This window comes from Bubalus kerabau, chromosome 12 (assembly GCF_029407905.1).
Source record: "Bubalus kerabau isolate K-KA32 ecotype Philippines breed swamp buffalo chromosome 12, PCC_UOA_SB_1v2, whole genome shotgun sequence".
NCBI lineage: Eukaryota > Metazoa > Chordata > Mammalia > Artiodactyla > Bovidae > Bubalus > Bubalus kerabau.
Window position 1 is genome coordinate 13,489,576 of NC_073635.1, and position 18,008 is coordinate 13,507,583.

General features: G+C 43.5%; 1 protein-coding gene across 5 annotated transcripts in view; it reads left to right on the top strand.

Moving 5' to 3' along the window:
- The window catches only part of TNFSF11 (TNF superfamily member 11), a 41,044-nt gene extending 36,495 nt beyond the window's left edge, over positions 1–4,549 (top strand). For all 5 annotated transcript variants that reach the window (XM_055541984.1, XM_055541986.1, XM_055541987.1 and 2 more), the window contains exon 5: positions 3,762–4,549. In XM_055541984.1, the coding sequence (XP_055397959.1) occupies positions 3,762–4,183 (422 nt within the window). In that variant the 3' untranslated portion in view covers positions 4,184–4,549. The remainder of the gene's footprint in view (positions 1–3,761) is intronic.
- Positions 4,550–18,008: the final 13,459 nt, after the last annotated feature.

Below are 18,008 nucleotides of genomic sequence, written 5' to 3' on the forward strand. Positions count from 1 at the left end.
TCCTGGTTTCCTGCACTGCAGGTGGATTCTTTACCATCTGAGCCATGGGCTTCCCTGGTGGCTCAGATGGTAAAGAATCTGCCTGTAATGCAGGAGGCCTGGAGAATTCTGTGGATAGAGGAGCCGTTTCCTACTTATTTGTACTTATTTACATATATGAAAGGAATCAGAATCTGCCTATACTGATACATTTCAAAGCTTCTTGATTTTTCATTGGGGAGTATTTCGTGAGGTCAGGATTCATGGCTTTCTTAAGGGGAGCTCAGGCTAAATATCTGGAGGGGCTTCTCTAATAGCTAATAGCAGTGACTAGGGGCTGGGGAGGCTGGAAGGGCTGAAGGTCCTCTAGTGAGAGAAGCTCGGGCTTGCGTGTGAGGTCCTCCAACCTGAAGGGGGTGCTCTTCTTGTCTTTTCTCCCCCTGGCATCTACTCATGAGCCCTCCAGTTCACACTGATGGCTTTTCTCCTCTCTCCTCTGCATACTGTGTGCATTTCATTCTTTGCTTGAACAGTTTCTCTCGCTCACAATACTCTGCCTTTTCTTAGCCCATCCACATTTGATCCAAGTGCTCCCTGTTCTCTGTCACTGGGCTGAACTCACCTGATCACCATTAATTTCTGCAGCTTCCACTTAAAGTTGCTTTAACTGAAGTTCAACCGTGTGTTATGTGACATGCAGAGATGAAAATGTTACATTTCTCATTTTGCGTGCCCATTTCTTATTTTCTTCCCTTCTAAGTCATAAGTGCCTTGTGGGTACTCTGCTTGATATAATTCTTAATTATGGGTAGAATGAATGTCCATAGGAAGCACCAGTCAAATATTTACTGACTGACTGAATCGATCAGGGAATGGATAAGAGTAAGTCTGTAGAGCAGGAAATTAGGATACTCCTTCCACTTGAGGTAACAATGAGAGTGGCAGGCGGTCAAGGTTTCTCCATTCTTCCCTGCCTTCCCAGACCAATCTCCCAGCACTTGGTCTAAGGCTAGCTGATCCATCCCATTGAGAGGATAGACCTCACCTTAGACATTCCTTTGCTCTCTGTTAAGGACCACCATGGAAGGAAGATGAAGTATAAGGCCAATAATTGATTGGATGAAAGATTGAATACACAAGTAGGGGAAGAAGGAGGTAACCATCTGTTGATCTGGGATAGGAAACACCTTAAGTTTATTAGCTTGTCAATGGACTAGGTAGCTGTTTACAAGCCCGGAGAAATAACTTTGCTAGTGTTTATGAATCGGAGAAGGCAATGGCACCCCACGCCAGTACTTTTGCCTAGAAAATCCCATGGACGGAGGAGCCTGTAGGTTGCAGACCGTGGGGTCGCCAGAGTTGGACACGACTGAGCGACTTCACTTTCACTTTTCACTTTCATGCATTGGAGAAGGAAATGGCAACCCACTCCAGTGTTCTTGCCTGGAGAATCCCAGGGACGGGGGAGCCTGGTGGGCTGCTATCTATGGGGTCGCACAGAGTCGAACACGACTAAAGTGATGCAGCAGCAGCAGCAGCAGTGTTTATGAGGATGTGATGAGTAGAGTCTGAGAGTCTCATTTCTGACTCAGTTGGGACCATGGAATGATACTTATATTTGGGGTGCTTTCATCTGGGATGATCTGAAGTAGGACCTTGGATGAAAAAGTGTGAGTGTCCTGCTGGTTCTGGAGGCCACGGTGCTTGGGATGGCTTCTCAGACTCACTCTATCGCCCTCCTGTGGAAAAGATGTGCAGTTCAGGAAATCTGTCCTATTTCTGAACAGAGGGATGGGAAGCATTGACTTCTTTGCCTTTGAGGCCTAAGGATGAGTGGCCCTACTGCAGCTTGGATCCTCCTGCACTTTTTTTTCTTCCTGGTGGAGGAAGAGCCTGGTGTTGAGGTCCCCAGAACATATTCCAGCTGCCCAGTGGCCCTCTGGAGGTGTTCTAGAAAAAGATGATGTGAATACCTCGATTTCCTGAGGATTCAGGCCAGTCTTGAAAGGTAGCTAGTGTGGGTTTCTGATTCTACAGGGTTCACCCAAGGACCCACTCTAACCAAAGGGTTGTCAGCTCTGATGGATCCATGGAATTTACTTTAAGTGTAAGTTCCATGGACTGATTTCTCTTGGCTGACAGGCAGCAAAGAACTTCTCCCTGGCTGCAGAAACTACTCCTAACTCCATTCTAAGACTCCTCGGCTCTATTTTGCCTTGTTGGAATTCTAGCAGATGACAACCTTGATTTAGCATAAGTATTTACGAAATCCTCTGGTGGAAAACTTTGGATTTTCCACAGTATAACAGCTTTTTTCTCCACTAGATGAGACCTTTTCCAATTGGATAATGGGTATCCACATAAATATAAATATTTGATTAATGGGGTTTATCATGGATTTATCATGTCACAATTTTTAAAGAAGGGCTTCCCTGGTAGCTCTGTGGGAAAAAAATCAATCTGCCAATGCAGAAGACATGGGTTTGATCCCTGAGTTGGGAAGATCCGTGGAGAAGAAAATGTCAACCTACTCTAGTATTCTTGCCTGGGAAATCTCATGGACAGGAACTGGGTGGGCTACAGTCCGTGGGTTCATAAAACAGTTGAACATGACTTAGCAACTAAACAGCAACAACAACAATTTCTAAAGACCTAGTAAAATACACTAAAAGACCTGAAATATTCAAAGCATTGGACACATTTAGGAGACTTCTAGAAACTTCCACTACTCCAAAAACAGGGGCATGAAGATCGGTTGTCACATTTCAAGTGTGAGAAGGGGCTAAAGGAGAATTCTGGTTTCTCAGAAGACATTTTAACCATTCTTTGGTCTTCACAAAAGACTGCATGAAGTTGTGAACCTGGGGAGGGCAATGCCAAGGATGTTTTCTCTGTGAACTTCTTTAGGGGAAGCTTTTCATTCATGTGAACTTGGGAGGCATTTGGGCTGTTGGAGGAGGAGAGAATCAATGGTGATGAGAATATAGTTTAAGAGTTTGACTTTTTAGTCAAAGTTGCTGTGACCCAGATATTCAGCTCCTTCTATATACCTCTCTCTGTGGATTAAAAGAGAAGGTGGGGCTATGTGAAATCTGGATATTCTCTTCCTATACTTGTTTTTTGCTTTCTTGATTCAGCTGCCTTTGGCTGATTCTCTTCCTTCGACCTTTATGCTCTGTAGGCTGAATCCTATTACTTCTTTAGGTTATTAGGCTCAGTAGCTGGTGGCTCAATGGTAAAGAATCTGTCTGCAATGTAGAAGGCTCAGGTTTGATCTGTGGGTTGGGAAGATCCCCCAAAGAAGGAAAGGGCAACCCACTCCAGTATTCTTGCCAGGAAAGTCCTATGGACAGAGGAGCCTGGAGGGCTACAGTCCTGGGTTGCAAAGAGTTGGACTCGACTGAAGCAACTGAGCACAAAATCTTTCTTGATCCTTCTGGAAGCAAGTAATCTCTTTCCTTTGAATTCCCTTTGCAGCATCCACACCTTTCTTATCAGGGCCCGTGCCTTGCTTCCTGTCTGAACATATATCATGCTTATCCTTTGTGTGCTGTAGGCTCCTTGAAAAAATGAGATTGTGTCTTTGTCCCCTCTCAGGTGCCCAGCAGACAGTACAGGGACATATTAATGTACTTTCCTTTTAGAAAATAAATCTTGAGAGGTTGTTCTCCCATTGGAACAATGACTGTCTCAGTACGTCTTTCTGCAACCTCACAGAATTGTGAAGATACGTTTCTCGTTGCAGGAGTAAGTTTCAAATCACTTGCCTCTCCTTTCCTCAGGTTCCCACAAAGTGACTCTGTCCTGCTGGTACCATGACCGAGGTTGGGCCAAGATCTCCAACATGACCTTCAGCAATGGGAAACTGATAGTTAACCAAGACGGCTTCTACTACCTGTACGCCAACATCTGCTTTCGACATCATGAGACTTCGGGAAACCTCAGTGCGAATTATCTTCAGCTGATGGTATATGTCACCAAAACCAGCATCAAAATCCCCAGTTCTCACACTCTGATGAAAGGAGGAAGCACCAAGTACTGGTTGGGGAATTCTGAATTCCATTTTTACTCCATAAACGTGGGAGGATTTTTTAAGCTACGGTCTGGCGAGAAAATAAGCATTGAGGTCTCTAACCCTTCACTACTGGATCCAGATCAAGATGCAACGTACTTTGGGGCTTTTAAAGTTCGAGATATAGATTGAGCCCCATGTCGGGGAGAGTTTTCCCATGTTTCCTAGGATGTATAGAAAACTCCCAAAACAAGTCAAGAAAGATGTATATAGGTATGTGAAACTACTCAGAGCTATGACCCAAAGGGTACAAGAAGACCCTACCCATGCCTTTGACTCTGTAGGGAACAAATATATTTACAGCCAATGGGAGATGCTGGACTCAAGGTCTATAAAAATCTAAGGGTTTTTTTACATAATGGTTCATAAATTTTGTAATGAGTTCCTAGAATTAAAGCAGATTGGAGGAGTTATGGCTGTCTTTGAGAAAAACTGCCTTTGGGCAATGGGAGGGGTTAATTCTCTGGCTCTATAATCTGTTGGTTATATACCACCATGCAGTTGACGTGGAGAGGGTGTCTTTTAATTGCAAACTGATGACCATCTGAAGGGTTAAATTCTTTTGAATTGTTACATCTTGCTGGAACCTGCAAATAAATACTTTTTCTAATGAGGAGAGAAGAATATATGTATTTTTATATAATATCTAAAGTTATATTTCAGATGTAATGTTTCCTGTGCAAAGTATTGTAAATTATATTTGTGCTATAGTATTTGATTCAAAATATTTAAAACTGTCTTGCTGTTGACATATTTAATGTTTTAAATGTACAGACATATTTAACTGGTGCACTTTGTAAATCCCCTGGGGGAAAACTTGCGGCTAAGGGGAAGAAATGTTGTTTTGCTAATATCAACTGTATTATATTTCTCCATTCTTTTTAACTTAATAGATTTTTCAGACTTGTCAAGTCTGTGCAAAAAAAATTAAAGTGGATGCCTTGAATAATAAGCAGAATGTTGGCCACCAGGTGCCTTTCAAATTTAGAAGCTAATTGACTTTAGAAAGCTGACATTGCCAAAAAAGACACATAATGGGCTACTGGGCTGTCAAGAGTATTTATATAATTATTAAACAGGTGTTTTTTTCCTACAAGTGCTGCAAATTGTAAATTTTTTTAATGAAAAAGTTATCAGTGGCTTACGGCAAAGAAATTCCATTTTTAATTTAGTGGAAGTTATTTTATACTATACAATAAAAACATTGCCTTTGAATGTTATTTTTTTGGTATGAAAATAAATTTATAGGAAAACCTGCCTTGTGAGTTTGTGCTTCTCTTTTATGTGTGTCTTGCTCTGTGATCCTTTCTCTCCAATATGGTAATGTGGCTTCTATCTTTCCAAAAGTTATTTCTCCCAGTAGGGGGAAATGCAGATTTAATTAAAATTAGGAACAGATTCAGTTAAATTAATGAACCTCAGAATTTGAAAAATAATTTACAAGGGATTTGTATGCAAGACGGTAGCCAGAACATAGAGACTTTACCACTCAGAAAAGAAAAAAAAAAAATTGTTGTGCTGACATTGTGAGAAAAAAATAGTGCTTTGCACAAGTTCATAAGGCCCCATGGAACAGTCATTTGACCTGGAGGAACCCCTGATACACTAACAGTGATGTGTAGAAGAAGCACTCACGGTGCTTGTTAACACTGTGAATAGGACAGGGTGTTAACTAACAGAACAGATGCTTGTCCTCGTGGAAATTTATGTGAGGGAGCCATCAATCCCATGTTGATTACTCTCCATTAGACAGAAGAAAATGAACGCTTGGGAAGACAAGGGAAGCTATAATTCAAGGCACTTGCCATTTGTAGATAAATGTGTCTTGATGGTTGTAACAGGATAAAAGGAGAAAAGAAATATTAATAGCAGAGGTTACAAAGAAAAAAATTGTAGTTTGTTTTTTTTTTTTGATGGTGGGACATTGATAGTGGGACTTAACCATTGACCAAAATACACCTATTGTTTTCCAACTGTCAGTAAGCCTGAGGTAGATTGGTACAGTCCCTTGGCCTGCAAAGAGATCGGTCAGTCCTAAAGGAAATCAATTCCTGAATATTCATTGGAAGGACTGATGCTGAAGCTGAAGCTCCACCACCTGCTGGAGCTTGGCCACCTGATGCAAAGAGTTGACTCACTAGAAAACACCCTGATGCTGGGAAAGATTGAAGACAGGAGGAGAAGGGGACGACAGAGAATGAGATGGTTGCATGGCATCACCAACTCAATGGACATGAGTTTGAGCAAGCTCTAGGAGATGGTGAAGGACAGGGAAGCCTGGCGTGCTACAGTCCATGGGGTTGCAAAGAGTTGGACACAACAGAACAACAACAAGATTGGTACAAAATGCCACTTCAGTGTTACATATCCCAATTGCTGGTCCTAATTATTCTTCATTTAATAAAATATTAACTTTGAGGGGCAGTTGGAGAATTTCTGTTTTCTCCACTGACACACAATCTTGTCATGTAGAGAGCTTTATTAGCTCTCTGGCTTATAGAATATGATTCTCTCTTTTCCAAAGACAAATAACATTCATTCAATCGTTGGCAGCACCAACTATGTGCTAGGAATTTTATCAAGCACTGGGTACCATGGGCTTCCCAGGGGGAGCTAGTGGTAAAGAACCTGCCTGCCAATGCAGGAGATGTAGGAGACACAGGTTCTATCCCTGGATTGGGAAGATCCCCTGGAGAAGGGCATGGCAATCCACTCCAGTATGCTTCCCTGGAGAATCACATGGACAGAGAAGCCTGGTGGGCTACAGGGTTGCACAGTTGGACATGACTGAAGTGACTTAGCATGCATGCATGATCTTGGATATTCTTCTTGCCCTGAAGAAATCTTCATTTCACTGGAGAGCCATCCTAGTAAGAGTGTGGTGAGTTCAGGGCTTGGACATCTACAGAATGCTGTAGGAATAGCAAGGAGCCCATTGGACCCAATCTTAGGGATCACAGAAGTTCTAGAAAGGAAATCAAACTGGATGGGAGGGGGACTGCATGACTCCAAAAGTGGATATAGAATATCCATCCCCACTTTTAACTTAGAGGCAAGTAACTTGCAGTCTCTCAAAGGTGAATCTAGTAAGAAGACAGATGGTGGCACCCGCCAGACTGGAGAACTAACGTGGCAGATGATGTGCAATGCCGAGAGAGATCGAGAGATCCTCTGGAGAAGACCTTGGAAATTGAGCCAAACCGTAATGTGAATTTCATGTATGTTGACAACGCGATAGGTCAGAGATTTTTAGAGCTTCACTAGAATAAATCTGTGACAATGAAATGTTGGCTTATGCCTTGAAGGCGGCAACTGATACGCTGGAAGCAAGTGGATATGCTAGGAGGTCCGGAAAAGGCTTGTTCTCTTCTCTAGTGATGCTCAAGGCTTTCCAGGATCTGAATGTGAAGTGAAATCTGACTCTTTCTGACCCCAATGACTGTAGCCCACCAGGCTCCTCTGTTCATGGAATACTCCAGGCAAGAATATTGGAGTGGGTTGCCATTCCCTTCTCCAGGGGATCTTCCCAACCCAGGGATGGAACCTGGGTCTCCCACATTGCAGGCAGATTCTTTACCATCTGAGCCACCAGGGAAGCCCTAGTTTTCCCGCTCACATGCTGCTTTTTACTCCTCCTGCCTTTTCTTCTCATTGCACCCCCTTTTCCTCTTCCACTCTAAGCGTGTTAATCCTTTCCTTTCTTCTTTCCCCCTGATCCCTGGCTCTGGCCTCAGTTCAGTTCAGTTGCTCAGTCGTGTCTGACTCTTTGCGACCCCATGAATCGCACGCAGCATGCCAGGCCTCCCGGAGTTCACTCAGACTTATGTCCATCGAGTCAGTGATGCCATCCAGCCATCTCATTCTCTTGCATCCCCTTCTCCTCCTGCCCCCAATCCCTCCCAGCATCAGAGTCTTTTCCAATGAGTCAACTCTTCGCATGAGGGGGCCAAAGTACTGGAGTTACAGCTTTAGCATCATTCCTTCCAAAGAAATCCCAGGGCTGATCTCCTTCAGAATGGACTGGTTGGATCTCCTTGCAGTCCAAGGGACTCTCAAGAGTCTTCTCCAACACCACAGTTCAAAAGCATCAATTCTTCAGCGTTCAGCTTTCTTCACAGTCCAACTCTCACATCCATACATGACCACTGGAAAAACCATAGCCTTGACTAGATGGACTTTTGTTGGCAAAGTAATGTCTCTGCTTTTGAATATGCTCTCTAGGTTGGTCATAACTTTCCTTCCAAGGAGTAAGCGTCTTTTAATTTCATGGCTACAGTCACCATCTGCAGTGATTTTGGAGCCCAGAAAAATAAAGTCTGACACTGTTTCCACTGTTTCCCCATCTATTTCCCATGAAGTGGTGGGACCAGATGCCATGATCTTCGTTTTCTGAATGTTGAGTTTTAACATTAACTCTTAAATGGCCTCAGAGGGCCATTTAATTCTCCCAGGGCCCTTGGGGAACTGAAGGCTGCTGTGCTTGTTTGCGATGGATCATGTGGGCACTCAGCACAGCGCAGTGAATGTTGAGGAGTGACACAGTATGTCAGGAAAGCAACACATACTGGATGCTATGGAACCATTTGCTCATTTTAACTCCTCCATTTCAATTTTCTTCCCAACACCTGCCAAATGTGAAGCAAGGGAAGCATGCCAAATTTGAAGTCATCTGTCTTCTTGAGTCAGTTTTCACAGCTATCCCAGGTCCATGCATTCTTGTGTCTTCCCCAAAACACTGTATGTGCAGCCATTCTTGTCTAGCCAATTTTCTTTCCTCCTGCTTCTTTTTGTCTCATTCATCTCCATCAGGCCATGCTAGAGAACTTTCCAGGGAAGATCCATTTCCCCAGTGACTCGGGGGGAACCTAAGCACCTCTTGCTCCATCTTCTCTGTGTGTTTAATTATTGATGTGACTAGAGATGGTGCTTGGGTGCTCAGTCATGTCTGACTCTTTGCACCCTATGGGCTGTAGCCCACCAGGCTCCTCTGTCCGTGGGATTTCCCAGGCAAGAATACTGGAGTGGGTTGCCATTTCCTCCTTCAGGGGATCTTTCCTGACCCAGGGATCGAACCTGAGTATCCTGCATTGGCAGGCAGATTCTTTACCACTGAGCCACCTGAGAAGCCCGGCTGGAGATAGCAGCCTGGGGTTATACATACACATTTTAGGGACTCAACTTTGACTCAACCTGCAGTTCCATATTTGCCTGTGGAGTCACTGGGGGCTCTCCAAGAATGTTCTGATTTCCTATTTGGCTTTGTTGATAGATTCTCTAGCTTCCTTGCAATGAAATTGAAATATGTTCCCTAGTAGTTGCATTTATAAATGCTAATTAGTTATTGATTCACATTATTATGGTTTAACCATGTGTCACTTTGTATAATAAAAAATTTGTACACAGTGAGTGTTAGGTGTTAACTATAAAACAGAAATCTATCCTTTTGATGAATAATGCTTTTATGATACTGCTGCTCTCCAAGTCTTATAATTTAAAAATTCTATTTCCTAATCATCTACCCTCACCTTCCTTCACCTTTGCTGACCGATTTTTTTTCGTGTTCTTACTGCACCTTGACCAGCGCTCTGGCTATTTGCAGTGACAAGCACTTTGATATGATCAGATGTGGACCATTCACATCATTATTCATGTGCTTCTGGCTTTCCATATCTATAGAAAAATCCTGTAGAATCTTCTCTTTTGAAACTTCAAAGAGGTCTCCCTTGCTGCTGGCAAAGGAACAAGCTAGAAGTTACTTACTCCACTGGTAGCACCCAGAGCTAAGATATTGGGGATCATGACCAATTTCAGAGACAATAAGTCCTCCTGATATAAAATAATAGATATTTCAGTCTCCCTTCTCAGGGTCTTAAAATCATGAGATGTCATTCTGTTGGGCAAAATCCATTTTCTTCCTTTTCCTATGGATTCTGAAGAAGCTTCATTTCCTCAAAAGGCCAATCTCAACAATCCCAGGTTGGAATGAAAGCACCTCACAAAACATGAAGATATTTTGGAAGAAGAATCGCAGATGTGGGCATCAGCCAGACTCAAGTTTGGAATCTGAGCTCTGTTGCCTAGTAGCTAGCTCTGGAAAGGCTAGCCACAAGTTGAATTTCAGTTTCCTTCCTTGTAAAGCAGGAATCTCCCTGTGTTGAAGAGTTGTCAGGATTAGCAATGTATGCTGTGTGCTCAGTCGCTTAGTCGTGTCTGACTCTTTGTGACCCCACTGTCAACCACCAGGCTCCTCTAGCCATGGAATTTTCCAGATAAGAATACTGGAGTGGGCTGCCATTTCCTACTCTAGGAGCAATGGAGGAGCTCAAGTAGTAGCCACCACTTTTATCCTCTCATCCCACTTACTATATCTTGAGTTGCAGGTCAGGACACAGTCTTCTTTCTCTCTAGCTGCCCAGGCACAGCCTGCCTTGAGCAGAGCACTATGCTCTGCATCATGGGAGACAGCAGCGGAGAGATGGTGTTAATCTCCAGGGCAGCAGGGTGGTCACGTGGCTGATGGCAGGAAGGGCAGAAGGGGTGAGAGCTCAGAACCATACCCTATGGTCACCCTTTGGTAAGTTACCCGTGAATCTTTGGTAAGTTTCCAGCATCCTCATGAGTTCCGTTTTATTGCATTTCTGGTGGGAACCAGTGGAAGGACAGCATTTGCCCGAACACTGTGAGATACAGAACAGAGCAGCCTGCAGAAGCAGGAGAGGAGGGAAATGCGGGCCACAGCCGGAACCTCAGGGTGGAAGTGCTGGTACTTTGAGGCAGGGTCCTTGAACCTTCTCTGGGTGGGGAAACCTGTCCTGAGGACATCTGATCAGGTTGAAGAAAGAGTATTCAGATTTAGAAGAAAAGCATCCTGACCCTAATAAGTAAAAGGAGAAAAGTTCACACACAACTCTAGAGGAAGCACAAATACTAAATAAATGTGTCTTACCAAAAATGTCCAAATGAGGAAGTACATCATGAAATAGGCAAGGGACATCTAGAGGGGTTTATCCAAATCCCAGGGCTTTGCAGGGGGCGCAGTGGTAAAGAATCCGCCTGCCAATGCAGGAGAAGCAGGAGACGTGAGCTTGATCCCTGGGTCAGGAAGACCCCTTGGAGAAGGAAATGGCAGCCCACTTCAGTATTCTCATCTGGGAAATCCCATGGACAGAGGAGCTTGGCGGGCTACAGTCCAGGGGGTGACAAAGAGTCTGACGAGCACTGAGCATGCACATATTCAACCTACTAAATACTTCAAATCCCAAATCCCAACCATTAACTGGACTAGACTCTCTGGTATCCTCCTTTCAAGGGCAATGGCGTCCGGGGCGGGACTGGGAAGAGGCTGGGACTGGGGAAACTGTAACTATAGGAGTGATCCAAATTTCCCAGATCTGTGACTTGCGTGGAGGCAGATCCCCGAGGGGACAGACAAATATGAGACTGTTGCTGTGTTATGAAGATGGGGTTATGGATGTTTTCTTCTTTTCAAAACTTCCCTGGCTGTTCTTACACTACGACTGAAGTCAATAATAAAGAGCATTAAAGCTGACCTTTTCAATAGAGAAACAGCACTGAAGCTTTTGGCACTAAATGAGTCTAGAGCCCTATGATGCTGCCCTGTGTGCTTTTTTGTTTTTTTAATTGAAGAATAGTTAATTTGCAATGTTGCGTTAGTTTCAAGTATACAGCAAAGTACCTTCATTCCTTTTCAGCTTCTTTTCTGTTATAGGTCATTACAAGATATTGAGTAGATACAGTAGGTATACTGTTCTATACAGTAGGCCCTTATTGTTGACCTATTTTATATATAACAGTGTGTATATGTTAATCCCAAACTCTTAATTTATACCGCCCTCACCCTGCTCTCTCCTTTGGAAACTGTAAGTTTGTTTGCTATGTCTGTGAGTGTATTTCTTTCTGTAAAAAAGTTCATTTGTATCACTTTTTAAGATTTTACATATAAGTGATATTATATGATACTTACCTGTTTCTGCCTGATTTAGTTCACTTCATATGAGCATCTCTAGGTCCCTGGGGTATGATTTTGAAATGGAATACCCTAGAAACTTGGGGAACTGGTTTAGAATGAGAAGAAGGGACTTCATAGTGTGTTGTCTCTGTTTACAACCTTCCACTCAGGCTATGTTTGAAATTAGGGGCCAACATGCCCTGCAGGAGCCAGGCTGAGCATCCAACATTCATTCCTTCCTGACACTCGTCTTTTTACCATCGTCCTGATTTTAGAAGACAAGATGAGGGAGCAGGACAGTTTAAGGAAGAGTCTTTTCCTAAATGTGTTAAACCCAAGAGACTTGAGTTAATTTTTTAAAGATGACTTGACAACTCGTTCATCTTGTTTTTTGCCCTCAACAGAAGACTATGCTTGACAGACAGGGACAAGTTAATTGTAATGTTCCCTTAGCAGGCAAGCTCCTTGGGGAAAGACGGAAAGATGACATCCTTGTGGCATGGCTGTTTAATAAAGTGTGTGGGTTTTGTTTTTGTTTTTATAAACTAGATTGTTAAGAGGAACTCAACAAGTCAGCTGAACACTTTTGTTCGTGGTATAATAAGGATTGGTGATAAAGGCTTTTGTTATAAACAGAAACTTCAGGGACTTCCCCAGCAGTCCAGGGGTTAAGACTCAGTGTTCCCAATGCTGCTGCTAAGTCGCTTCAGTCGTGTCCGACTCTGTGCGACCCCATAGACGGCAGCCCACCAGGCTCCCCCTTCCCTGGGATTCTCCAGGTGAGAACACTGGAGTGGGTTGCCATTTCCTTCTCCAATGCATGAAAGTGAAAGTGAAGTCGCTCAGTCATGCCTAACTCTTAGCGACACCATGGACTTCAGCCCACCAGGCTCCTCTGTCCATGGGATTTTTCTAGGCAAGAGTACTGGAGTGAGGTGCCATTGCCTTTTCCGTGTTCCCAATGCAGGGGGGCACAAATTTGATTCCTGGCCATAGAAGTGTGATCCCGCATGCTGCATGGCACGGCACGGCCAAACAAACGAACACCAGAAACTTCAATGTTTTAAAATCTAGGAATTTTTATTTAAATCTGAAAAATTGGCCATAGAAGTCCAACCCTGCGAGCTATAGCGTCTATAGAACGTCTACTGGCCTGAGAAGAGGGTTAAGCTTCTGACCCAAGCACAGTGAATGAGTGAGTGAAAGTTTTTAGTTGTGTCTGACTCTTTGCGACCCCATGGACTGCAGCCTTTTGTCTCCTTTGTCCATGGAATTCTCCAGGCAAGAGTACTGGGGTGGGTTGCATTCCCTTCTCCAGGAGATCTTCTTAACCCCTGGATCAAATCCAGATTTCCTGTATTGCAGGCAGATTCTTTACTATCTGAGCCACCAGCGAAACCCTCTGACCCAAAACCATTGCAAAATTTCTGCTTTTTCTATTAGTAAAAGCTGGCTAAAGGGAGGAAAACAGGCATACAGGTGGGAAATCTTTCTTATCTGTGCTTTATCGGGCTTCCTTGGTAGCTCAGATGGTAAAGAATCCACCTGCAGTGCAGGAGACCTGGGATTCAATCCCTGGGTCGAAAAGTTCTCCTGGAAAATGGAATGACTACTCTCTCTAGTATTTTGCCTGGAGAATTCCATGGACAAAGGAGCCTAACAGGCTATAGTCCATGGGGTCACAAAGAGACATGATTGAGCAACTCTCTTTTTAGGTTTTTGAAAGCCTCCTATATATTGAACATTCAGTTCAGTTTAGTCCCTCAGTCGTGCCAGGCCTCCCTGTCCATCACCAACCCCCGGAATCCACCCAAACCCATGTCCATCGAGTCGGTGATGCCATCCAACCATCTCATCCTCTGTTGTCCCCTTCTCTTCCTGCCCTCAATCCTTCCCAGCATCAGAGTCTTTTCCAATGAGTCAGCTCTTTGCATCAGGTGGCCAAAATATTGGAGTCTCAGCTTCAACATGAGTCCTTCCAATGAACACCCAGGACTGATCTCCTTTAGGATGGACTGGTTGGATCTCCTTGCAGTCCAAGGGACTCTCAAGAGTCTTCTCCAACACCACAGTTCAAAAGCATCAATTCTTTGGTGCTCAGCTTTCTTTATAGTCCAACTCTCACATTCATACATGACCACTGGAAAAACCATAGCCTTGACTACACTGACCTTTGTTGGCAAAGTAATGTCTCTGCTTCTTAATATGCTGTCTAGGTTGGTCATAACTTTCCAAGGAGTAAGCATCTTTTAATTTCATGGCTGCAATCACCATCTGCAGTGATTTTGGAGCCCCCAAAATAAAGTCAGCCACTATTTCCACTGTTTCCCCATCTTTTTGCCATGAAGTGATGGGACCGCATGCCATGATCTTAGTTTTCTGAATGTTGAGCTTTAAGCCAACTTGTTCACTCTTGTCTTTCACTTTCATCAAGAGGCTCTTCAGTTCTTCTTCACTTTCTGCCATAAGGGTGGTGTCATCTGCATATCTGAGGTTATTGATATTTCTCCTGGCAATCTTGATTCCAGTTTGTGCTTCCTCCAGCCCAGCGTTTCTCATGATGTACTCTGCATATATGTTAAATAAGCAGGGTGACAATATACAGCCTTGACATACTCCTTTTCCTATTTGGAACCAGTCTGTTGTTCCATGTCCAGTTCTAACTATTGCTTCCTGACCTGCATATAGGTTTCTCAAGAGGCAGATCAGGTGGTCTGGTATTCCCATCTCTTTCAGAATTTTCCACAGTTTATTGTGATCCACACAGTCAAAGGCTTTGGCATAGTCAATAAAGCAGAAATAGATGTTTTTCTGGAACTCTCTTGCTTTTTTTAATGATCCAGCGGATGTTGGCAATTTGATCTCTGGTTCCTCTGCCTTTCCTAAAACCAAATTGAACATCTGGAAGTTCACCGTTCACGTATTGCTGAACCCTGGCTTGGAGAATTTTAAGCATTACTTTACTAGCGTGTGAGATGAGCTCAATTGTGCGGTAATTTGAGCATTCTTTGGCATTGTCTTTCTTTGGGATTGGAATGAAAACTGACCTTTTCCAGTCCTGTGGCCACTGCTGAGTTTTCCAAATTTGCTGGCACATTGAGTGCAGCACTTTCACAGCATCATCTTTCAGGATTTGAAATAGCTCAACTGGAATTCTATCACCTCCACTAGCTTTGTTCATAGTGATGCTTTCTAAGGCCCACTTGACTTCACATTCCAGAATGTCTGGCTCTAGATGAGTGATCACACCATCGTGATTATCTGGGTCATGAAGATCTTTTTTGTACAGTTCTTCTGTGTATTCTTGCCACCTCTTCTTAATATCTTCTGCTTCTGTTAGGTCCCTACCATTTTTGTCCTTTATTGAGCCCATCTTTGCATGAAATGTTCCCTTGGTAACTCTAATTTCCTTGAAGGGATCTCTAGTCTTTCCTGTTCTATTGTTTTCCTCTATTTCTTTGCATTAGGGCTAGGGCTATTTTTACATAATCTATTTTAATCCTCACTGCAATTCTATGTAGTGACTTTTATGATCCCATTTTAGAGGCTCATAAATAATAAATGATATATGTGTGTGTGTCTGCCTGTGTGTGTGTGATTGGGATTTGAGTATAACAATGTACCAGGCTCTGTTCAGCACTCCTGCAGTCACAGACACTGATGTCAGTCCTTCTACCTGAAATGTCCCCTCCCCCTTTCCCTGGCCACATTTTCACCACCCTTCAGATCGTTGTGTGAGCCCACCACCCCCATGAACCCACCAGTCATCTTTTCCTTGTGAATTGAATTTCCATTGTTTGTTGTGCTTGTGTGTGTGTGTGTGTGTGTGTGAGTCTATCCTAGTGATTCTTCTCTCCTTTAACCTTGACTGATATTTTCTGTCCAAGTCAACTAACGTGAGTATTCAGTCTAATAATTCATTCATTCAACCAAGAATTATTTAGCACTGCTTTTTCTGTGTTTTAACCAAATCTAAGCGTCAGGTATCTCTTGTCTCCCATCACCTTTAAAATGCAAATGTACTGGCTGCCCAGGGTCTCTGTTGCTTGGGGCAGGGTTTCTCTGGTTGCAGAGAGTGGAGGCTACTCTGCAGTTGTGCAGCGTGGCTCTAGTACACGTGGGATCAGTAGCTGATCCAGGCACGTGGAATCTTCCCAGATGAAGGACTGAACCTGTGTCCTCTGCATTGACAGGCAGATTCTTAACCAGTGGACCACCAGGGAAGTCCTCTTATGACCTCTTGATTGTCTCCTAAGTTTTGGTCTTGCCTGCAAAGGGGCTGTGAGCTGCTTCACTGCAGGAGAGTCGTTCTCTATGCCTCCCTTGTATTCCCAAACATGTGGAGCAGAGAATGGGGGAAGGGTGAAAAGAATTCGATACAGGATTGTTGAGTAAATGATTTATGACATCACTTGGGTCCTCGGTCAATCGTGAGCAGCCACAGCCCAACTTGTGCGTGTGGTTCTTAAAAGCTCTCTGAATTTTGGCCCCAACTTCTTGCTGGGGCTCCCCAGGGCTGGGTGAGTGGTGGGAAGGGGAATGAAACCAACAGGGCTATGTCCACATTAGGAGCTCGTCCAGGCGTGCTGCCTTTACTTCAAATCCCACGGCAGGGTAGGTAGGACCGAACGGAAAGGAGAACAAATGCGATGTTTTGAGATCAGAGAGACAGTCTTGCCTCTGCAGTAACTGTCTCAAACTTTGGATCAGCCACTTAACCTTTCTGTAGCTCCACTACGTATTCACAGGGTTAAAATAGTGATCACCACTTCACCTCCCTTGTGTGTTTGAGAGTTCAAGGCAAATGAATGCACAAACCTGTCAGAGGGAATAAATTGGACTATGGTGTGAAATGTGTCATAATTCTTGAAGGCAGTTAGACCAGTTACACAACTGGACCTGATGGGCATCTAGCAGCTGTCTGAAGTCCAGCTCATTCTCACCCTCTTTAGCACCATCTCCCGACCAGGAATCATCTCCAGGGGAGATTTTAGGGGTTCGTGTGATTGGTTCCTGTGTTGGTCTCTATGTTGACTCAAATCTTCAAAGGAGTTCTACCTCAGTTTGATACTTGAAGTGGTTTTTCTCTTGTTGAGTTCTGGTTTCATATCTCAGAGGTTGAGCTCATCTCTTCCCAACTTTCCCTTTTTAAAGTGGAAGAGAAAGGAGGCAAGGCAGAAAGAGAGTGTATTTTCACCACAGTGGCAATGGATTACTTTCTTTATCCTGCATGCAAAGTAAAAATGTCCTTGAGGTAGCAATGAATTAGAGTCTCAGGACCAAATCCATCTTCTTCTCCCCTCTCACCAAGCCCTTCTCTACTTCCTTCTCTCAGCCTGGGGGAGCTGATCAGCCTTCTGGTAAAAATGAGGGGAGTCCATGGAGATGGCAGCCAAGATAATTCTTCTTCATTTAAAAAAAAAAAGTGTTTTTAAAAACCATCCCCATCTAAAATCCTCATAAGCTTATAGTGTCTAGCATTTCATAAGGACTCGATAAAATAGTGAACAAAATTTAGAACAATTTTTAGAAAAATAAAAAGTCTTAGGATTCCTGGAGATATGTGTATTACAGTAGAAAGAAAATTCCCCAATAAAAAGAATAGCTTATAAAGAGAAGCATTTCAGAAAGCAAAAGTTGGTTAGAAAAAAAGTATTTTGTGTTGTGTTGCTGTTATTTGGGAGGTATAACTCAGGATGCTTATATCTGCAAGTAACAAAAGACCCCCAACTCAAAGACCCCCTCAATGTGACTTAAACATTGAGGGGACTAGAAAATTTGCTTTTTTTTTGCATTGTAAGAAATCCAACAGATGATCAGGCTATAGGCACAGTACGTCAAGGCTCCGGATTTGCTTCTTACTGTTCCCTCTGATCCGCTCTCCTTCCTGTGTTGGCGTCACCCTCTAGGTATCAGAAGATAGTCACAGCCATTTTGGGCATCCAATCCAGATACAACAAGGTTCAGAGGAAAAAATAGTAAGCAGGA